Source organism: Myotis yumanensis, unplaced genomic scaffold (assembly GCF_028538775.1).
Source record: "Myotis yumanensis isolate MYYU_CA2020_CCGP unplaced genomic scaffold, mMyoYum1.0.hap1 SCAF_1, whole genome shotgun sequence".
Lineage (NCBI taxonomy): Eukaryota > Metazoa > Chordata > Mammalia > Chiroptera > Vespertilionidae > Myotis > Myotis yumanensis.
Window position 1 is genome coordinate 15,153,435 of NW_027223752.1, and position 19,474 is coordinate 15,172,908.

Consider the following 19,474-nt stretch of genomic DNA (forward strand, 5'->3'; position numbering starts at 1 on the left):
ACACTCACAGGCTTTAAATATAGTCACCTTCCTGGGTGACTTAAAACCCCGCGAGACAAATGAACCAGATGACTCATTCTCATTCTAGGCTTAGAGCCAGGGAGACCTCACCTTTGCCCTGATGTGGGGAGTGTGGGCAGGTCCTCAGGATAATCTAATTCCAACACATCACAGTGTCCCAGGCCTGATACACAGCTTCTCTAATCACCTGGTGGTGGCTGCCTGGTTTGCAGGGCAACAGGGGAAAGTTTGTCTTAAATCAGGAGCAATGTCCACATAAACCAAAGCAAATCTGGAACCCTCCCTGGAAGGGAGGGAGGCAATATAATCAATTTGCTAATCTGTCACTGAAGCAATGTCCACATAAACCAAAGCAAATCTGGAACCCTCCCTGGAAGGGAGGGAGCCGATATAATCAATTTGCTAATCTTTCACTGGTTGGGAATGCTGGTGGTGGCCCCCGATCCTCGGTAGTAGTAGAATACACAGGACAAGCTGCTGCTGCATTAATCCACGCTCTCCACTCTCACACTGCACGTGCGGCAGCGAATCAAACGGCGGCGTCCTCCATGGGGGCGGGACTTCCTGCCGCAGAGGTCCCACGTGCGTGAGTGTAAGCCCCGCCCCGGAACTGCGGACGGCACCACAGCTTCCCGCGGCGTCTTCTGAGGCGGAGGGCCGGTGGCGTCTGAGGGAGCCGCGCGGCGTGTCCACACGGTGCGTGCGGGCGGGAGAGGAGCTGGGGGTGCGCTCCCGGGCGCCCCTCGAGGGTCTCTCCGGGTGGCGATTCTTGGGTGCAGAGGGGGCGGCCGCCAAGCAGCCTGCGGGTCTCGTCGGTGCCCCTCTGTGGGCGTCAGGGCCCGGCGGCCTCGGCGTCTCCGCTTCGTGCCGCGGTTCGTGCGTGAGACGAGGCGCGAGCGCGGATGAGGGGGCCGGCGCCGCGCGGAGGGGCCCCGCCTGCTCGGCCGGCCGCGGTCTGCGCGCCCGTGTGTGAGCGTGAGCGTCGCCCACGCCTGGGGTCCTGGGGCTCCGTGTTCGTGGGCCTGGAGGGCAGCGTCGGTGGGCGGGCGGGCCGTCCTGCGGCAGGTGCGCGCCCCTCGGAGGCGCCATGCCGGGCGGTTTTTGACGTGCGTCACCGTTTTGTGTTGGGGGTTTGAGGACCCAGTAGAACGAATAGCCACAGCACCCCTGTTTTCCTGACGAGGAAACGGAGGCCCCCGAAGGCCACCCGTACGTCCAGCCCGGACTCAGCTGCCGGTGGTGGTCCGGCTTGGCACCGGGGCTCGCGTTTGTCTTGTCGACAGGGTGTTTTTCTTAGCCTTTCTGGAAAGGGAAAGCGTGGAGCGAGTTCCGCTCAGACGGTACGTGTTTAATGGTTCTTAAACCACCTCACAGGTGGGGAGAAGCCTGGATGCTTTGGGGCATTGGGCCAAGGCCAGCACGGGGAACGGCATTTATTTGCCCGCTCGGGGCAAGACTTGAAAAGGAAGAAAGCTGTACACTTTTTAAAAAATGTATTTTTATTGATTTCAGAGAGGAAGGGAGAGGGAAAGAGAGAGAGAAGCATCAGTGATGAGAGAGAATCATTGATTGGCTGCCTCCTGCACGCCCCCTACTGGGGATCCAGCCCGCAACCCGGGCATGTGCCCCCGACCGGAATGGAACCCGGGACCCTTCAGTCCGCAGCCGATGCTCTATCCACTGAGCCAAACCAGCCAGGGCAAAGCCCTGCACTTGTATTGAAGCCGGCCTCTTCAGCTATCCCCCCCTCCTTCCCCCCCTAAAAAAACCCACCATTTTATTCTGCCTTCAAAATGGCTTGAGTGTGGCTGGCTTCGTCCTCCATTTTGTGACTTGAACATGATTAGGCCCTTCTTCCTTGTAAAAAGGTGAGAGCACAGGTTGGGAGAGGATTGAGCAGGGCTTTCTTTCCAGGGCTCAGGAGCAGTAAGTGTTGGGTCTGGAGCACTTGGCTCCCCCTCCGTCGCAGCCAGGCTGCCTGCTTCGTGGGTGCATTTCCTTCCTTCCGTGGGGTCCTCTGGCTGGGAGCGTCTGTGCTGGAGACACCTCTGCGTCCTCACTTCTTCGCAGGGCCTGACATTCTGTCGGCTGCTTAGAAAATGTTCGTTGCCTCAGAAGCCATGCTTCTCAGCTGCCAATGTAATGGAACGTTCCTCTCTCCCTTTCAGCCACCATGAAGTTGAAGGACACAAACTCAAGGCCAAAGTCACCAAGCCATGGCAAGTTTCAGAGGAAGGGAATCAAGGTTGTGGGAAAGTGGAAGCAGGTGAAGATTGACCCAAACATGTTTGCAGATGGACAGATGGATGACCTGGTATGCTTTGAGGAACTGACGGATTACCGGCTGGTCTCCCCTGCCAAGAATTCCTCCAGTCTCTTCTCAAAGGGGGAGCCCAAGAAGAGAAAGGCCCACGCTGTCCCAGAAGGCGAGGAGGAAGGAGAGTGTAGCTCTGCAAAGAAGAAGATGAAGTTGAAGAAGAGCAAAGATGCGGAACCTGAAGGAACCAGTGCTCAGACAGAGTGTGAGGTCAAAGAGGCAGAGCCAGAGCCTCAGGGAGATGGCGCAGTCCGTCCTGATCCACAGGGAGGGGAGATGGCACCAGGAAGCCCGGCCCTGACTGTTCCAAAAAAGAAGAAAAAGAAAGAGAAAAGAAAATCGGAGCCTTCCCAGGGAGCTACTCCACAGGTGCCCAAAAAAGCCAAGACATGGCTGCCTGAAGTGCGTGACCAGAAGGCAGATGTGTCCGCTTGGAAGGATCTGTTTGTACCCAGGCCAGTTCTCCGCGCACTCAGCGCTCTCGGCTTCTCTGCGCCCACGCCAATCCAAGCTCTGACCTTGGCTCCTGCCATCCGCGACAAACTGGACATCCTCGGGGCGGCTGAGACAGGTAGGGCACCTCATCTGGACGGAGCCGTTGGCTGCCAAGGCTGGGTGACCGGGAGAGAGGGGGTGTTGGGAACAGAACCATGAAAGCACTGTTAGTGAAGGTGTTTAGAAGTCCGCCAGCTCGGAGTTGTACTCTGCCTGTTCCTGATCAGTAGCCTAAGCAAGTCGCCTGATCTCCTGAGCAGTGTATGCCCATTATAAAATGAGGATAACAGCAGCCTATTTCTTTTGTGTGTGGGTGAAATGTAAATGCCACAGTAAAGCAAAATTGAAGTCATTGTAAGTGATGTGCAAATGGTAGTTTTTTCCTGTTCCTGAGCCTTTTCTAAGTGGCTCAGAGGAGTAGAGCAGGGCTAGGATCAGCCCTCTGGAGAGGTGGATCTTCATCCGTGTAAGGAAGGAGTGTCCAGTTCTCAATTGTCCAAAGATAAAAAGTGCTGCTTTGGGAGTTGGTGGTTCTGAGTGTGGTTTATGTTTATTAGGTGGATTTTGTAGGCAGATTTGGCATGAGCTGCCTGTTGGGACTAGGGATTGTTTAAAGTTCCCGCATTCCCCAAGTCACTTACGACTTTGTGAAGCAATGACAGGTTGACTTTCCCTGGGTGGACTAAACTGCGTGGGGGGAGGAGCTTATACTTCCTGGAACTGTTAGTCCAATTAGACCATTGGTTGTGTGTGTGTGTGTGTGTGTGTGTGTGTGCGCGCGCGCGCGCTCTTCAAAATTGAACTATCAGCTATTAAAGTGTGAATACATTTTTTGGGGGACACCCTCTACACACATACACACACACACCTATAATAATAAAAGCATAATATGCTAATTAGACCGGACATCCTTCTGGAAGACCTTCTGGACAAAGCCGCGGTGGCCCGGGGCCCCCGAGCCCCTTGCACAAAATTCGTGCATTGGGCCTCCTGTATATATGCCCCTTGCACAAATTTTGTGCATCGGGCCTCTAGTATATATGAGAATACAGGTTCAGAGAGGATGAAGCAGGGCTTTCTTTCCAAGGGCTCATGAGCAGTAAGTATTGGATCTGGGATACTTGGCTCTGTCTTCTGTGTCCCCTCTGTTGCAGCCAGACTGTCTGCTTTATGGGTGTGTTTCTTTCCTTCCTTGGTGTTCTCTAGCTGGGAGCATCAGTGTTAGAGACACCTTTGTGTCCTCACTTCTTTGCCGGGCCTAGTATTCTATAGGCTGCTTAGCAAATATTTGTTGCCTCAGAATCCATGCTTCTCAGTTGCCTCTAGGCCCGATGCATGAAATTCATGCAAGGGGTTCAGCCCTTGCCACTGTGGTGGCTTGCCTTGGCCCCGAAGCCCCGGCTTCATCCTGAAGTTTGTCCGGAAGGACATCTGGTCTAATTAGCATATCACCCTTTTTTTTTTTATTACACACACACACACACACACACGTAAATAAAATATGAGCCACATATATAATTTCAAGTTTCCAAGGAGCCATGTTAAAAATGTAAAAAAGAAGAGGTGAAATTAATTTTAACAATATATTTAACCAATTTTATAAAAAAACATGTCAGTATGTAATATATATAGAATTGTTAATGAGCTACTTTGCATTCCTTTTTATACTAACTTTTAAAAATCTGTGTGTATTTTGAACTTGCAGCACATCTCAATTTAGAGTAACCACATTTTAAGTGCTCAGTAGCCTTAGTGAGTACTCTGTGGTACAGATAGGACTAGACCATGTAGACACTTAGTGCCTTCTGAAAGTGGTCAGGAAACCTGGGATGAGTTCCTGTAGAACAGTCATGTAGTAGATGGAAGAGCGAGGAGACCTCAAGAAAGGGGAATGAAGGTAATAATGAGTTGGAACATTTACTTAGCATTTAAAATGTGTCTTGCCCTGGGTGAAGCTCTCACAACCACCCTGAGGTAAGTTCCATTGTTCCCATCTTATTGATGTGGAAACTTGGCATCACAGAGGATAGACGGAGTCCCTAAACCTGCACAATTGAAATCTGGGGTGCCTGGATTCTAGACTGGATCTTTGTGCTGTTACGCATTTGGCAACACTGCTTTGGTATGTGCAGAGGCGTGGCAATGGGTTTCTGGAAGGCAGGTAGGCAAGGTTCTGTGAGCCACTGTGGCTAAAGCCTGACTTTGGCAGTTATACCTCAGCTCCTGTCAGGCCATCGCATGGCATGTTGTGAATCTGCAGGTCCAAGATTCAAAAAGCTTGGGGCAGTGGACAACTGCTGCCTATGTAGATAATGAATATACCCACCACCCCACAAGATGCTTTGGACCCCTTTGTAATCTCCTTCCCTGGCCTCCCTCCTTTTCATCCCCAGGCAGTCTCTTATATTTCCATTTTTCCTCTTCTTTGTGCTTTTCATTTTATACTTTACAATGCGTTAGGAATCCCCAAATACATTTATGTTATTTTTGCTTTAGATGGTCAATTATTTTTAAGAGAAGTTTAAATAAGAAAAAAGGCATCTTTTATATTGATTCATGTTACCATTTCTGGTGCTCATCATTCCTTTTGTTGATCCAGATTTTCTTCTGCATGAAAGACTTCTTTTAATGTTTTTTTTAGTTCAGCTCTACTGATGATAAATTGTTTCAACTTCTGTATGCCTAAAAAAGTCCTTATCTTGTATTTGCTTTGAAAGAAATTTTTGCTGAGTGTAGAGTTGTAGATTCTCAGTTATTTTTTCAGATCTTCAAATACAAATATTGTTACACTGTCTTCTAGCTTTCATTGTTTCTGTTGGAAAGTGCTGTTTTTCTTTGAAGTTTTGTGGATCTGTTTTTTGCTCTTTTATTCTTCTTGTTTCTGCTATAGCACCTCGTTCTTTGTGCATTTTTAATACTGAGAGCTGTTCGTTTTCCTCTGAAAATTATTTGGGAGAGTTCTTGAGGCTATGATAAAGGTTTCTTCATCCAGAGCTCATTTACTTGTTTCTGCTTGGGCTTTATGACTTTGGAGCTACTTTAAGTTCTCAACTCCAGGTGTTTTGTTTTGGTTGTTTTGACCACCCACATGATAGGAATTGCGACTCCATATACATTCAGAGGCCATTCATTCTTGTCTAAGCATAGACAAGAGTATGCCAATTTAAAATTTTCTCAGAAACTAAGATTTTATTTTTCTTACTTCCTCCTTCCTCACCAAAGAAAGGTTTTGGGAAAGAACTATTACAGATGTCCATTTCTCCCCCCCCCCCCCCCCCCAATGTGTTTTTCCTTAACAATAACAACAACAACAACAAAACACACATACAACTTGCCCATCTCTTTTTTTTTTTTAATATATTTTATTGATTTTTTACAGAGAGGAAGGGAGAGAGATAGAGAGCCAGAAACATCGATGAGAGAGAAACATCGATCAGCTGCCTCCTGCACGTCCCCCACTGGGGATGTGCCCACAACCCAGGTACATGCCCTTGACCGGAATCGAACCCGGGACCCTTTAGTCCGCAGGCTGACGCTCTATCCACTGAGCCAAACCGGTTTCGGCTTGCCCATCTCTTTAGGGTTTCATTGCTTGGACATTTGTCCTTAGTTCATCATTGGTGACGTATTGCAATGTCAGTTTGCCAGATTTTCCTCAGGCTCCTAATTATAGGTGCAGTGCTGTAGGGGAGCCTATGTACGGTGGGGGGTTTTTGGGTTGGTCTGGGTGGTACTTTGCTATTTCAAGGGTTCCTTATTCTGTGTAAAGAAAGAACCTCAGACAAAAATATGTGCATCTGTTGATTCACACTGTTTTTGCTTGTTTTGTCTGTTTGCTTTACTTCTAAGGCAGTGGGAAAACGCTGGCCTTTGCCATTCCAATGATTCATTCAGTGCTGCAGTGGCAGGTGAAGAAGCCTACCCCAGCTCTGAGTAACACAGCAGCGCCACCTGGTGAGACTGGAGCTGAGACTGGGTCACCAAGCAAGGCTGGAACTGAGTCTGGATCCGTGTGTGATGAGATGGGGATAGAGGGTGAAGCACTGCCCAGTGAGACTGGAGCTGCCATCTCAGACCAGGTGCTGCCCTTCTGGGATGATGATGCTGGTGAAGGACCTTCTTCCCTAATCAGGGAGAAGTCCATCCCCAAACAGGATGAGGACAGAGAGGAAAAGCTTGATGAAGAACAGACTGGAACGCTACAGCAGGAGTTTGATGTCAAATCCGTCACCTGTAAATCACATCCAAAGCGTCCTCTACTTGGGCTGGTTCTGACTCCCACTCGAGAGCTAGCTGTCCAGGTCAAACAGCACATCGATGCTGTGGCCAGGTTCACAGGTGAGGTTTAGTTCCATGTAGTATTTCCTGAGAGGGTCCTAGGTGCTGGCGTAGCAGAGGTGAGCGAGCTGTGGCTATTGCCCTCTAGGGAAACTTCTCGTCTGCCAGAGAATTACGCTCTGCAGAAAATTGAATGCTACTTTCTCAGTTGTCCTAAGAAAGACATAGTTAATGCCATTCTAGATGCACAGGAAATTAATTTGTTGGATATAGTGGATACTTAGGGCAGGATTTGACTAACTACCTGATTTTGTAAATAAAGTGCAGCCCACCAAGGCAGAGTGAAATAGAGTTAGTAGTAGTTGTTTTTTTAAAAAACGTTTTTATTGATTTTTATAGAGAGAGAAGGGAGAGGGATAGAAACATTGATGAGAGAGAAACATAGATCACCTGCCTCCTGCACGCCCCGTACTGGGGATTGAGCCCACAACCTGGGCATGTCCCCTGGCCGGAAATCGAACCCATGACCTCTTGGTTCATGGGTCAATGCTCAATCTCTGAGCAATACTGGCTGGGCAGTAGTTGTGACAGATCATTTAGCCCACGAAGCCAAAAATGTTTATGATTGCCACTTTAGGGAAAACTTTGCCGATCTCTGCCTTAGGGCATTAGAACTTAATTCTCTCATGGAATTCCTTTTGGGTGGGGGTGGGGTGTGCACAGTGGGAGTGTGTATTTTATAGTAAAAGCAACAGTTACTTACCAACTCTCACTGCGTGTGAGGTACTTTGCCGAGCGCTTTGACTGCATGCTTCTGTGTGTTTCTTTCACACTGGATACCTTGAGAAGTCCTCCACGAGGGAGGAGAGAATACCAGGCACTGGCGGAGATTCAGATGAATTCTAATTGAGGGGCATGGGCAGGCTTCCCAGGGGAGGTGTGTCACAGCCACAGGTAATATTATTCCCAGTTGTGGTACAGCATTGCTCAGTTTTTCTGGAGCTGTTGTGGTTGGAGAGAAGGGAGTAGAAAGAAAGGAGGTTGGGGAAGTAGGCAAGGCCCAGATCCCAGACTTGGAAAGGCCTCTAGGAGTGGCACCAGCAGTCAGGCCCTGCCAGCTCTTTCAGCACCCCCTGCAGAGAGGAGCTGTGCTGGTAACTGCCTCTGCTAATCTGGGGTGCCTGTGTCAGCTGTGGAAGAAAAGCAACTAGACTGAATAACGCTGTCCCTTATGTTTGTGTACCATAGGAATTAAAACGGCTATTTTGGTTGGTGGAATGTCCACGCAGAAACAGCAGAGAATGCTGAACCGCCAGCCTGAGATTGTGATCGCCACTCCGGGCCGACTGTGGGAGCTCGTTAAAGAAAAGCACCCTCATTTGAGCAACCTTCGGCAGCTCAGGTGAGAGACAGGAGCTCCCTCACCCCCTGTTCTGAAGTGGGCCTGCAGTGACCTGGTAGTGTGTGCAGTGCCTTCTCTCTGTCACAAGTGTCCTGATGTGGTACCAGCTAAACCTTGGCCTTCAGAAAACCAAACATGCATGAGGGAGATTTGTTGAGGCCCTCGCGGGGTATGTGTGTGTGTTTTTTGAGGGTGGGGTGGTAGTAGGATGTTCTAGACGATTCCTCTTACCCGCTATTAACCAGCGAATGTGGGGCTGTCTGGATCTGCAGGTGCCTGGTGATTGATGAGGCTGACCGGATGGTTGAGAAAGGCCACTTTGCTGAGCTCTCACAGCTGCTAGAGATGCTCAGTGACTCCCAATACAACCCAAAGAGACAGACACTTGTTTTTTCTGCCACACTGACCCTGGTACATCAAGCTCCTGCTCGAGTCCTTCACAAGAAACATACCAAGAAAATTGACAAAACTGCCAAACTGGACATCCTCATGCAGAAGATTGGCATGAGGGGCAAGCCCAAGGTCATTGACCTCACAAGAAATGAGGCCACAGTGGAGACACTGACCGAGACCAAGATCCATTGTGAGAATGATGAGAAAGACTTATATCTGTACTACTTCCTGATGCAGTATCCAGGCCGCACCTTAGTGTTTGCCAACAGTATCTCCTGCATCAAACGCCTCTCTGGACTCCTCAAAGTCTTAGACATCATGCCGCTGACCCTCCACGCCTGCATGCACCAGAAGCAGAGGCTCAGAAACCTGGAGCAGTTTGCTCGCCTGGAAGAGTAAGTCAGGCCTGTCCCCAGAGCCCGGCCTCTAGCCATTGGATCAAGGTTGCAGGATGGTGGGGAGATGGTGGGAAGCTACCTTCTGTTATGGGGCCTTATCAGTATAAAGTGCTCTTGTTTTCAACAGTATGAGGCAGGCTTACCCTGTCTAGTACATTTGGTTGCTGGTAATGCCCAACAGAAACTTCCTTAATAATGAACAGTGGTGACAGTAGTACCTACCATAAGAATAGAGTAAGTACTATGATGCATTTTAGATACATTACTACATTCGTTCACTTCTAACATTCTTGAGAAGAAGCAGAATAGACTGATGGTAAGAGAACAGATTGGAACAGATGGCCTGAGATCAAATCCTGGCTGTACCCTTCTAGCTGGTCAAGTTCTGTTTCAGTTTTCTCATAATTAGTGTAGTAATAGAAGCCACCTCAGAGGGCTGTTAAGATTAAGTAGATTTGTGCATATAAAGTGTTTAGAACAATGCCGGGCATGTAGTATATACTTGCTAAATGTTAGCTTTACTATCATTTTTTACCGTTATTCTCATTTATAGGTGAGAAACAGTAAGGTCTAGAAAAGCTAGTTAGCTTGCCCGAGGTTTCTCAGCCTGACAGAGCTGGGCCTCCAACCAGCCTGTCAGCCCCCAGAGCTCATGCCGTGCCTTACGTGCTATGTTGTCATTGACCATCTGCTTCAGGGCCAGACGGATGCTCAGGCATCAGGGTGAGATATCAAGCTGAGGGCCTGGGCTGGTTGAGGCTGACTCTGAATTGGCATTTGCCCACAGTGTTTTTTGTCAGGTTACAGGGTGATTAGTTTCTAGAACAAGTGTCTGGTTTAACTCCCTTTGAATGTTGGTAGGTAGAGTTACTGCTTTACTGGATCAGGAGTTGGCAAACTGGCCCACAGGCCAAATCTGGCTTACTGCCTGCTTTTTTGTTTTGTTTTTTTAATTGATTTTCTTAGAGAAATACCAATTTCTTGTTTCACATTTTCATGCATTCATTTATGTATTCATTGCTTGATTCTTTTATGTGACCTGACTGGGTATTGAACTCGCAACCTTGGCATATGGGGACAATGCTCTAACCAACTGAGCTATCCAGTCAGGGCTCACTGCCAGTTTTTTTTTTTTTAAATATATTTTATTGATTTTTTACAGAGAGGAAGGGAGAGAGACAGAGAGTCAGAAACATCGATGAGAGAGAAACATCGATCAGCTGCCTCCTGCACATCTCCTACTGGGGATGTGCCCGCAACCCAGGCACATGCCCTTGACCGGAATCGAACCCGGGACCCCTCAGTCCGCAGGCCGACGCTCTATCCACCGAGCCAAACCGGTTTCGGCCACTGCCAGTTTTTATTTTAACTTTTTAAAATATGTTTTCATTGCTTTTTAAAAAATATATATATTTTTATTGATTTCAGAGAGGAAGGGAGAGGGAGAGAGAGAGAGAGAGAGAGAAACATTGATGAGAGAGAATCATTGATTGGCTGCCTCCTACATGCCCCCTACTGGGGATCAAGCCCACAACCCAGGCATGTGCCCTGACCAGGAATTGAACTGGTGTCCTCCTGGTTCATAGATCATTACTCAACCACGGAGCCACACTGGCCAGGGCTGCCTGTTTTTATTAGTAACTTTTTATTGGAACACAGCAAGGCTTATTTATGTTTCTCTGTGCCTGCTTTTGCACCATAACAGCAGAGTTGAGTAGTTTCAACAGAGACTATCATCCACAAAACCAAAAATAATTTACTTACCTGGCCTTTTATAGAAAGAGTTTGTTGACCTTGACTTAGAGCAGTGATGGCGAACCTATGACATACGTGTCAGAGGTGACACGCGAACTCATTTTTTTTGGTTGATTTTTCTTTGTTAAATGGCATTTAAATATATAAAATAAATATCAAAAATATAAGTCTTTGTTTTACTATGGTTGCAAATATCAAAAAATTTCTATATGTGACACGGCACCAGAGTTAAGGTAGGGTTTTTCAAAATGCTGACACGCCGAGCTCAAAAGGTTTGCCATCACTGACTTAGGGCAATGGTTTAATGTTTGACAGCCTTTAATTTGCATCATATTCCCCATCCCTACCTCAGAGATACAGGGAGTTTGGACCCTGAAGGGCCCAAAATCTTGTTTTTAAGACCTCAAGTGTTTTTGACTTTCCTCGAACTGTACAGATATTAAGAAACATCACTCCACACATATTATCAAGTGCTTACTATGAACCAGGTGCTGTTCTAGGGGCTGGTAATAGCAAAGTGAACAATGCAGTCTCCTGGAGTTTACAGTGGAAGGAAATAATAAGTTGAAAAGTAAGTATATAAATAAAAGAAGAAAAGTAAGTATATGGTTTGTCAGGTGGTACTAAGTGCTAAACAGTCAAGTTGTGTGGGGAGTTGTGCAGACTGTGTGAGTGTGTGGCCAGGGAGGCTTCTCTGATAAGGTGAGGTTTGAGCAGAGCAGAAGTAAGGAAATGTGAGTATCTGAGGAAGACCTTTTAGGACCTTAGGTATAGCAAGTGCAAAGGCTTGACAGTAAACATGTTTGGCATGTTTGAGGAAGAGCAAGGACATCTATGTGACTGGAGGGAGGTAGGCGGGAGGGTGATAGGGGATGAGGTCACCAACCTGGAATATGTGTGGCTTCACGGAAGTCACTTGAGGTGGTCTTCGGTATTGCAGAGTGTGGCTTGTTGATTACGGCCATGTATGTACCTCGGGAAGTTCATCTCTCTGAGCCTAAGTTCCTGAATCTGTGAAAAGGAGATACGTACATAATATCTCATAGGGTGTTTGTAAGGGTTTATAGTGTTTAGATTTGATTAGTGATAGCTATTAGGTATTATTAATGAGTTTCCTTTTTCTACCACAGTTGTGTTCTCCTGGCAACAGATGTAGCAGCTCGGGGCCTGGATATTCCTAAAGTCCAGCATGTCATCCATTACCAGGTAGGGGCATCAGGGAACTTGTAGTTCCCAGTATCAAATGGGGAGTTTTTAAAGCAAAGGTTGGGAGAGAAGGAGAGGGAGGAGGAATTGTTGGTCCCAAGGCCTCATGCCACAGAGAATACCACTGGCACCTAGTGAACAACAGCTGTTGCCACTGTGGGAACACTGTGGTGAGCTTTATTCTCAAACTTCTTGTCTTTGTCTGATACGAAGAGCCCCTCTCTTTTACTTGGGCAAGCTACATGAGATTAAAGTCTTAGTTTCTTCCACGACGTGGGGATAATCAGTTTAGCATATAGAGTGGTTACTTTGGTGTAGAGCAGTGGTTCTCAACCTTCCTAATGCCACGACCCTTTAATACATTCCTCATGTGGTGGTGACCTCCAACCATAAAATTATTTTCGTTGCTACTTCATAACTGTAATTTTGCTACTGTTATGAATCGTAATGTTAATATCTGATATGCAGGATGTATTTTCATTGTTACAAATTGAACATAATGAAAGCATAGTGATTAGTCACAAAAACAATATGTAATTATATATGTGTTTTCTGATGGTCTTAGGCGACCCCTGTGAAAGGATCGTTCAACCCCCAAAGGGGTCGCGACCCACAGGTTGGCGACCCACAGGTTGAGAACCGCTGGTGTAGAGAAGTAGAAAAGTGTGTAAGTTAAGACCTGCTTGAACTTAAATCCCAGCTTGAGCAAGGTGTTTAGTCTCTTTGTACGCAGTTTTTACATTTGTTAAGTGGCAGTTATTATAGTATCTAATTCTTAAGTTCTTAAGGTAAAATAAGTTATTACATGTGAAGAGCTTATAAGACTATGTAGCACAGCATAAGCACTTAAATTTTAGCAGCTCTTGATACTGATGTTAATATTTGTGTATACCCCTAGTGAATATCACGGTTTGATGTGTGTTGGCTGCCTCATAATTGGTTACTTTGGGGCATGTTACTTAGCATCTCTGGTTTCACTGTCATTGTTTGTAAACTGGGACTAAATGCTCCTTACCCCATAGAGTTATTACTAAAATTAAATGAGCTAATGCTGATGAAGCACCCAGCACAGGGAAAGCGCTCAATAAAAGATAGCTATTCTGGCATCATTTCTCCTTTTTAGTCCTTCACGCTTTAAAAAACAAATTTAGGGAGCCAGTTCAATTCAGCAAATCTTCTTTTTGGGGAAGAGGCTGGGTCGGTCTTTGTAAAAGATATCCGGTGAACATTATACAGTTCTAGCCCCTAAGAAGTAGCAGATCCACTAGAGATGAAGTGACTGCAGCCATAATTTAAGGCAGAGGATATTAGAAAGTTTCAAAATATAATGGGAGAGAGCCCTGGCTGGGCGGCCCAGTTGGTTGGAGCGTTGTCCCGATATGCTGTTTTACATATATATACACATACTCATATGTATGTATGTATATATAGATAATATAATGGGAGGGAGAGGTAGCTTCTAGTTTGGGAGGTTGAAGTACTTTCTAAAAGATGCTTGGCATGTAAAGGTAGAAAGGATGTGAGCATGTAGAGGTAGGAAAGGAAGTAGGAAAGAACACAGGGAAGTGGGCAGTTAGCTGAGTGAGAAGAGGCAGGAATGTTGGGAAAGGAAAGTGAAGAGTGATTGCCATTTTCCACTTGATAGTCTGAGGGCCTGAACCAGGGCAGGGCATGGGAGGGCAGAGCCTGCACAGTGAACGGGTAGTAAACCTGGGGACAGTTTGAATGTGGGGCTGGGAAGGGCTGGATCAGTCCACGGTGCTGCCTGGCTGAGAGGGAGGAGGCTCCAGCATTGGGCTGCTGGTCCTGAGGGGAGGAGCAGTGCTTGGTGCTGGCCACATGGTGACCTCCCAGTTCCTCCCTTGGCAGGTCCCTCGCACCTCGGAAATTTATGTCCACCGAAGTGGTCGAACTGCTCGTGCCACCAACGAAGGCCTCAGCCTGATGCTGATTGGGCCTGAGGATGTGATCAATTTTAAGAAGATTTACAAAACCCTCAAGAAAGATGAGGACATCCCATTGTTCCCTGTGGAGACAAAGTACATGGACGCAGTCAAGGTAAAAAGTGAAAAGCCAGCGCTAGTGAGGGGAGGGTGATGCTCCCTCACCTTGGAAGTATAACCCTTGGAAACTAAGTAATGGTTCTTCCAAGAGCTAAACAAAGGGATTCATTAAAAAAAATGGAACGAGGCTCTAGCCAGTTTGGCTCAGTGGATAGAGCTGCGGACTGAAGGGTCCCGGGTTTGATCCTGGTCAATGGCATGTACCTCGGTTGCAGGCTCCTCCCCGGCCCTGGCCCCAGTCAGGGCTCTTGCAGGAGGCAACCAATTGATGTGTTCCTCTCACATTGATGTTTCTGTCTTTGCCTCTTTCTTTCACTCTCTCTTTAAAAAAAAAAAAAAGGAATGAGGCACTGTGCCTGGCATAAGGGCGAAAGACTGAGTGGCCACAAATGAACCTTCACTGTCTGTCTCTGAAACCTCCACTACCTCCTCTGGACGCAGTGAGTCCTGCTGCCTGGACATCCTGGGGTGGCTGCAGGGAAGGGAGGTCCGTGGCTTGCTGAGGCAGACACTCAGGCTTCGTCACAGTCCTGAAACAGATGCCAGTAATTCCCACATTTGGGGTTTTATTTTAACTTAGCAGGCATTCCCTGAGTGGGTACTGCTTACTCTGGGCCAGAGTGCATCAAATAGCAAAGCGGGTGCATTCTCTGTGGAGGTCCACTGGCTTGTGAGGCCGACCAAGTGCTAAAATTCAGGACAGATGGAGCACTGTGGTACCAGTGGGCACGTGGTTGAATTGGTAGGAGATGAGGTTTTCTCCAAGCCTCCTAAAGATAGAGATGTGAAGAGATGAAATTCCAGGAACTGAGGGAGCAGAGCAGTTGGCTCCTTTGGCTCAAACGGCATGTTAGCCATGTGGGGAAGTCTGATGGGAGGCGCAGATGGAACGATGGAGACGCAGGTTGAAGGTGGAGATGCAGATGGAAGGTGGAGGCGCAGAGGATAACCTTGAGTAAGGGGGAATATGAGCTGCCCTGACTTTTCGTGACTCCTTTCCCTCACACGCAAGATCTCTCCGTCTTCCGCTGTCACTGCAGTCTGACCACAACACCCATGAGAGGGAGACTTGAAATGCTTTTCTCAAAGGACAGCTTGAAAGAGAGGGAAGGCAGTTCTGTGAGTTTGCTATTGCTGCGGTTGAGAGCTGGGCCCTAACTCGGGGCTGTTGGGGTGTTTCAGGGTCTCAGCTCAGCCGTGGAAGCAGCTGTGGTGCCTGGGGAAGGGTGTCCTTTGGACGCCTGTAGCTGGCAGTCCGCCTGAGGAGGCTCCAAGGGGGGCAGTTCAGGGTCGTTCGGATGCCGGCCCTTGTGATGTCCTGTGTGTGCCACATGTCACGCGTGCCCTCTGCCTTTTCATTGGGAACCACTGATTGCAAGAGCATTTAAAAAATATATATATTTTTATTGATTTCAGAGAGGAAGGGAGAGGAAAAGAGAGCTAGAAACATCAATGATGAGAGAGAATCATTGATCAGCTACCCCTGCACATCCCACACGGGATTGAGCCCGCATCCTGGGCATGTGCCCTGACCGGGAATTGAACGTGACCACCTGGTTCATAGGTCGACGCTCAACCACTGAGCCATGCCAGCTGGGCTCAAGAGCATTTTTAAACAAACTTAAACAGACTTTGCTTCCCAGAGGCCTGAACCCTTTGTCAGATGAGCACTTTCTGTTCCTTTCCCCCAGGAGCGAGTCCAGTTAGCTCGGCAGGTTGAGAAAGCCGAGTATCGGAACTTCCAGGCTTGTCTGCACAACTCCTGGATTGAGCAGGCTGCTGCTGCCCTTGAGATTGAGCTGGACGAGGAAATGTACAAGGGTAAGTGGGCTGGACGGACCTTGAGCAAGGGCGAGTTCAGCTTGTTTTCCCTTCAACTTTGCTTTGTTGGAACCTCCCCACTACCACGGGTCCTGTCACTGTCAGCAAGATGCCTTTTCCTTCTTTGTGACGGGCCCTTGTCCCGGATGAGCCTAAAGCCCTCGGCCTTGCTTGCCTCTGTCTTCTTTGTCTGGGGCCTTCCATTACTACCCACATGTGGCCAGACTGCCCATGTTTGAGTGCTGCCCCATTCCCTTAACTGGATGTTACCAGGTCAGGTATCTTAATCTCCCTGTGCCTGGGTGTCCTCATTTATAAAATCCGGGTTATAAAGTACCTACCTCATGGGGTTGTTGGGAAGATGGCTTGACTTACGGATTTAGAGTGCTTACAACAGTGACTGGCAAGTAGAAAGTATTTGATACATTTCGAGTTATTGTCATTACTACTCTGCCTGTCTTCCAAGCTAACGAAGCACTTGGTCATCAGCTCACCTGATCTGCATGGTCTCCTGACATAAACCGCAGGATAGTTACCCTGTAAATAGGGAACTAGGGAACAGAAGAGAAGTCATTTGTGCAGGAAAACAGCCCCACCACCAGGTGTTTCCTGAGCCCCTAACTCCGAACCTGGGCCCGAGGCTCAGGATTCAGAGATGTGTCTGTGTGGTCCCTGCTCTAGAAAGTTCCCGAGTCTCGGGAGTGGCAGAACCATATCTGGAACCAACAACACCGAGTTAGGCCCATTGCTCTTTCCAGCCCACAAGTGAGTAGCTCAGCTGGGGTGTTGGCATCTCAGTGCCAAAACTAAGGGTCAGAGGCAGACATACTACTGTGTGCTCAGCATAGAAGCAGGAACCAAACCACTGGGCTTGATGACAGTGAACTAGTCCTCCTGGTAGCTCGGGCTTGGGGCCTGGGCTATAGATACATGAGGTTCTGCTTCCCTTCCCGAGGACAGGCCGGTGTGAGCCCTTGGGCTGTGCCCGCCCCTGCAGGGTAGTCACAGTGCTGCGGGGGAGACGCAGGGGAGCTGGGCTGCATAGACGTGTCCTGTCTCCTGAGGGGTTTGTATGTAGCTTTGAGTTGTCAAACCCCGGGCTGCAAGTGGGTAGGGGGTGTAGAAAGAAAACTGATAACACGTCTGGAGATTTGGGTTCTAATCTGTTTGACAGCTAGCTCTGTGACTTTCAGCAAGTGACCTCTGAATTTCCTGGACTGTAAAATTAAGATAATTTCTGTCTTAGAGGGTTTTTGTGACAGGTAAAGGACAGAGTGGCCCTGAGTGGCCCTCCTAAACTGTTAGAAGTCAGACAACACCAGCCTCTGCAGAGAACTTCTGAGCCTGCCTCTCCAGAAAACATTTCTCCTCACGACATCCCCATCAGGGGAAAGTCTTCAGGTAAATGTGATCTTTTTCATACTGTGTTTCAAGGAGGAAAAGCTGACCAGCATGAAGAGCGACGGAGACAGAAGCAGATGAAGATCCTGAAGAAGGAGCTGCGCCATTTACTCTCGCAACCGCTGTTTAAAGATGACCTGAAAACCAAGTATCCCACTCAGTCTGGCCAGCCGCCCGTGCTCAGGCCTGCTCCGAGGAACGGTGAGTCCGCTTTGAGCTGCCTCTCCAAACAGAAGAAGAGAAAGCCAAAGCCCAAAACAAAAGAGCAGCAGCAGCAGGAGCCCCAGCCAAGCACAAGTGCAAATTAACTGCCCTGAGGCAGCCTGCTGTGACCACACATGGTCCGTGCTCTCTGGTTATGTGGGACACTTACACCTTTCCTTTCACTCCACTGTCAGCCGGTTACAGAAATCTCTCTCCCACACCGCCCCGTAGCGGGAGGGACCTCATTCAGATTGTGTTGTTTTAAAGTAAGAATTCTGTGCAGCAGCTTACATGTTTCTGTATTTCAGTGTTTACAGGCTTGTATGTTCAACTTGATTTCCTTAATTAAAAACAACAGAACCAGCATGTCATCCTGTATTTTTAGCCAGAATATGGGGGGTTCTGTCCTAGTCCTCGGCTGTAGGATGCACATGGGGGTGTCTCTCCCCACTGGGCAGTGTGGATGGAGCAGGAGGCCAGTGCTCTGCAGATCTATGTGAAATCATTTCTGTCTGGGTCCTCAGCACGTGTTCCCGCTTTTCCCCACAGCAGAACCCTTAGCTCGGGCCCTACCACTCGCTTTGCTCACCACTGTAGTTTGGTCTGAGCCAGCCCAGGTGTAGGTAGGAAGAGGTCGCCGTCCTTGGGCTCCAGGACAACACAGGCTTCCTGAACATCAGATCACTTGTGGGGAAGCCAAGACTAGTACGCTGACCAGTGTGTGAGCACTCAGACCTGCCCTAGCCAGTTTCTCTCCTCATCTCTCTCTCCAGCCCCTTTGTGACAGAACTGGCTGCTTCCCATGATTCCATGCGTCCCTTCTTTTGTCCTGAGCCTTTGCATATGCTTTTCCCTTGGCCTGATTGCCTTCCCCATCCTTGAGCCCTGCTTCCTGTCTCTAGATCCCTGAGCCCCCAAAAGGGTGAAGTGCTCCTGCTGTGGGCCCCCGAGTACCCAGGCCTGGCCTCTGCACAGTGCTTGCCACTCACATCACCTTTGCTGAGCTCCTCAGAGCAGAGGCTGCTGCCTATGGCCTCTGCAGCTGCAGATGGTGTGTAAATGTGCGGAGGTAACCAGCGACCTCCCTGTGCCACCCGGCTTTCTCCGGTCAGTCTGGATGAGGAGCCAATATTGCTGCAGTTGTAGGAGACGCACCGATTTCTGTACAGCTAAGGCTAGGCTTCTAAACAAGTTTCCCTCGGCCTCATGGTTGGCAAGGTTGGCAGGATGGCAGCAGTATTTCCTCAGCCCCTTTGGATAACTACAACAGGATAGTTGGTCTAAACTCAGACTCAGGTGTCATTGCGTGTGGACCAAGTACCAGGACTGGTAGGCACTGCTAGCTACTCCATTACTTGTCAGGTCCCTGAGACATTCTTATGTCCCTCTTGCAGTGGAGAAGACCGGTTAAGCCTTGCTCAGGCTCACACAGCAGCAGGTGGCGGAGCTGGGTTTGGAACCCTGGGTATTTCCTTGTGGGCTCAGAGCAGGTTAAACATAGTGCGTTAAAGACGGCAGTGTTGCCAAAGAGAGTCTCCCCAGTGTCACTGTAGTCCGTGAGCGCCTGAGTGACCCCTGTCCAAATGATACATGGAGATTCAAGGTCCCTTAGCAGCACCTGAGCCATGAGAGGCCTGGGGCCACTTGTCACAGACCAGAGCCACCAATGTCCACTGACATCCTGCCCATACCTCCTAATGGCAAATTCATTTTTTTAATT

The 19,474-nt window shown here is 48.4% G+C and overlaps 1 protein-coding gene across 1 annotated transcript; it reads left to right on the forward strand.

The window, feature by feature from the left end:
- The first annotated feature begins 633 nt into the window (after positions 1 to 633).
- Positions 634 to 18,120, forward strand: LOC139010173 (ATP-dependent RNA helicase DDX24-like). Its single transcript, XM_070414319.1, has 9 exons — positions 634 to 717; positions 2,190 to 2,909; positions 6,683 to 7,171; positions 8,360 to 8,513; positions 8,786 to 9,301; positions 12,190 to 12,265; positions 14,135 to 14,323; positions 16,020 to 16,149; positions 17,584 to 18,120. Exons 2-9 carry the CDS (start codon positions 2,195 to 2,197, stop codon positions 17,856 to 17,858), a joined length of 2,544 nt encoding a protein of 847 aa, XP_070270420.1. The 5' UTR covers positions 634 to 717; positions 2,190 to 2,194; the 3' UTR covers positions 17,859 to 18,120.
- Positions 18,121 to 19,474: the final 1,354 nt, after the last annotated feature.